The sequence below is a fragment of the Phaseolus vulgaris genome, chromosome 2 (genome assembly GCF_000499845.2).
Source record: "Phaseolus vulgaris cultivar G19833 chromosome 2, P. vulgaris v2.0, whole genome shotgun sequence".
Classification (NCBI taxonomy): domain Eukaryota; kingdom Viridiplantae; phylum Streptophyta; class Magnoliopsida; order Fabales; family Fabaceae; genus Phaseolus; species Phaseolus vulgaris.
In genome coordinates this window covers 14,486,456-14,488,447 of record NC_023758.2, presented here as the reverse complement: position 1 = coordinate 14,488,447, position 1,992 = coordinate 14,486,456, and the positions used below count along the sequence as shown (strand labels likewise).

Here is a 1,992-nt window from a genome sequence, read left to right as displayed (position 1 = left end):
GGCATACCTTTCGCTTTAAGCATGCTCCTCGCCATGTCCATGATTGTTCTATTCTTTCTCTCAGCAACTCCGTTGTGTTGAGGTGTGTAGGGGCAAGTTATGTTATGTTGCAACCCAAGTTCTTCACAGTGCCTCTTGAATTCATTAGACTTGTACTCACATCCTCCATCACTACGCACCATCTTGATTTGTCTGCCACTCTTTCTTTCAACAAATGCTTTAAATATTTTAAAGCAGTGGAATACCTCATCCTTGCTTTTCAATACATAAATCCAGGTTTTCCTTGAAAAATCATCAATAAAGGTTAAAAAATACTTATTACCTCCAACTGATGATATGTTCATCGGGCCACAAACATCTGTATGAACAAGCTCCAAAGGAAATTTTGCACGCCAAGACTCCTTAACAAATGGTATCCTGTGATTCTTTCCAAAAATGCAAGCCTCACACAATTGATCAGGGTGATGAATATGGGGTAAACCATTCACTAAATTTCTTTTGGAAAGATTTTCCAAACTTTGAAAATTTAAGTGCCCAAAGCGTAAATGTCATAACCACGATTCATTATTCACTATTGCATTCAAGCACTTGAAGTCACCCATATGAATATCTATTGGAAACATGCGGTTTTTTGATAAAAAGGATTTAAGAATCAAACTACCTTTTTTTTATCAAAAATTAATAATTTATTTTCAACTATGTGCATCACATAACCCTTCTCGGCCAGCTGCCCCATACTCAACAAATTACTTTTCATATCAGGTACATAGAAAACATCATAGATGTACCTGTGATCACCATTCTTCAATGTGATAAGAATTCGCCCTTATGCAGTCACCGGAACGAACCTGCCATCACCGAATTTCACTTTTGTGCGAAATGAGTCATCCAAATCTGCAAACAACTCCTTCTTACCACACATGTGATTTGTGCAACCTGTATCCAAATACCAAGTCTGATTGTTTGGAGTTTCATTTGATGTGGCTACCATTAGTACTGCATGATCTTCTTCATCTTGTACGTGATTACTCTCTTCTTGAGCACAATTGGCAGCATGATTATCACCTTTTGATCTGCACTCATTTGCATAATGGTCACGTTTATGACAATTATAACACTCAACATTTGATTTATTATAAATGTCTCCTCGTCCTCCGCGACCACGTTCCCCGCACCAAGCGCCTCCATGATTATGGCCACCACGACCTTTGTTGAAATAGCTACCATGTTTATGATAGGAACTACCAATTGAGGCTTGTGCTTGTAAAGCCTGTTCAATTGGTTTTTCCATCTTATTGTCATTCATTCGTTTCTCATGCGCTCGTAGATAACCAGACAATAACCTTACTGTCATTTTTGAAATGTCATTGGCCTTTTCAATTGCGGCAACAACATGTTCAAATCTGGGAGTTAAAGATCTCAAAATCTTTTCCACATTTGCCTGCTCCGGATGTGTTTCACCATTGGTCTTCATCTGATTTGTCAAGGCAAGAACTTTATTTATATAGACATCAATAGTCTCTGTGGTTTCCATCTGCAACAGTTCATATTGGCGTCTTAGGGTTTGAAGACGCACCTTTTTGATCTTATCATCACCTTTATAATTGGTTGACAAAATTGTCCAAGCCTCACTGGCAGTTGTTGCTCCTTCTATCTGTTCAAACGTCTCGTCATTCATCCCTTGATGAATGAGATACAAAGTCTTATTGTCCTTCTTCTTCTTATCACGATGCGCTACTCGTTGCGCCTCAGTTGCATTAGTAGCTAATGCAGACACTCCACTCTCAACGACATCCCATAACTCATGATAATCAAACAAAACTCTCATTTGCACACACCATCGATTGTAATTTTTTCCATCAAGGATAGGGACTGATAATTGGGTAGAGTTTATGATAACAGACTAGCTCTTGATACCAGTTGTAGGAACTAATGGAAGGAAATAAGAAAAGGCAAAATGTTATAGCAACTGATTAAACGTAATTGCAAAAC

General features: G+C 38.3%; 1 protein-coding gene across 1 annotated transcript; it reads right to left on the bottom strand.

Moving 5' to 3' along the window:
• Nucleotides 1-826: 826 nt before the first annotated feature.
• Nucleotides 827-1,678, bottom strand: LOC137809070 (uncharacterized). Its single transcript, XM_068610212.1, has one exon. The coding sequence runs from the start codon at nt 1,676-1,678 to the stop codon at nt 827-829; it is 852 nt and encodes a 283-aa protein (XP_068466313.1).
• Nucleotides 1,679-1,992: the final 314 nt, after the last annotated feature.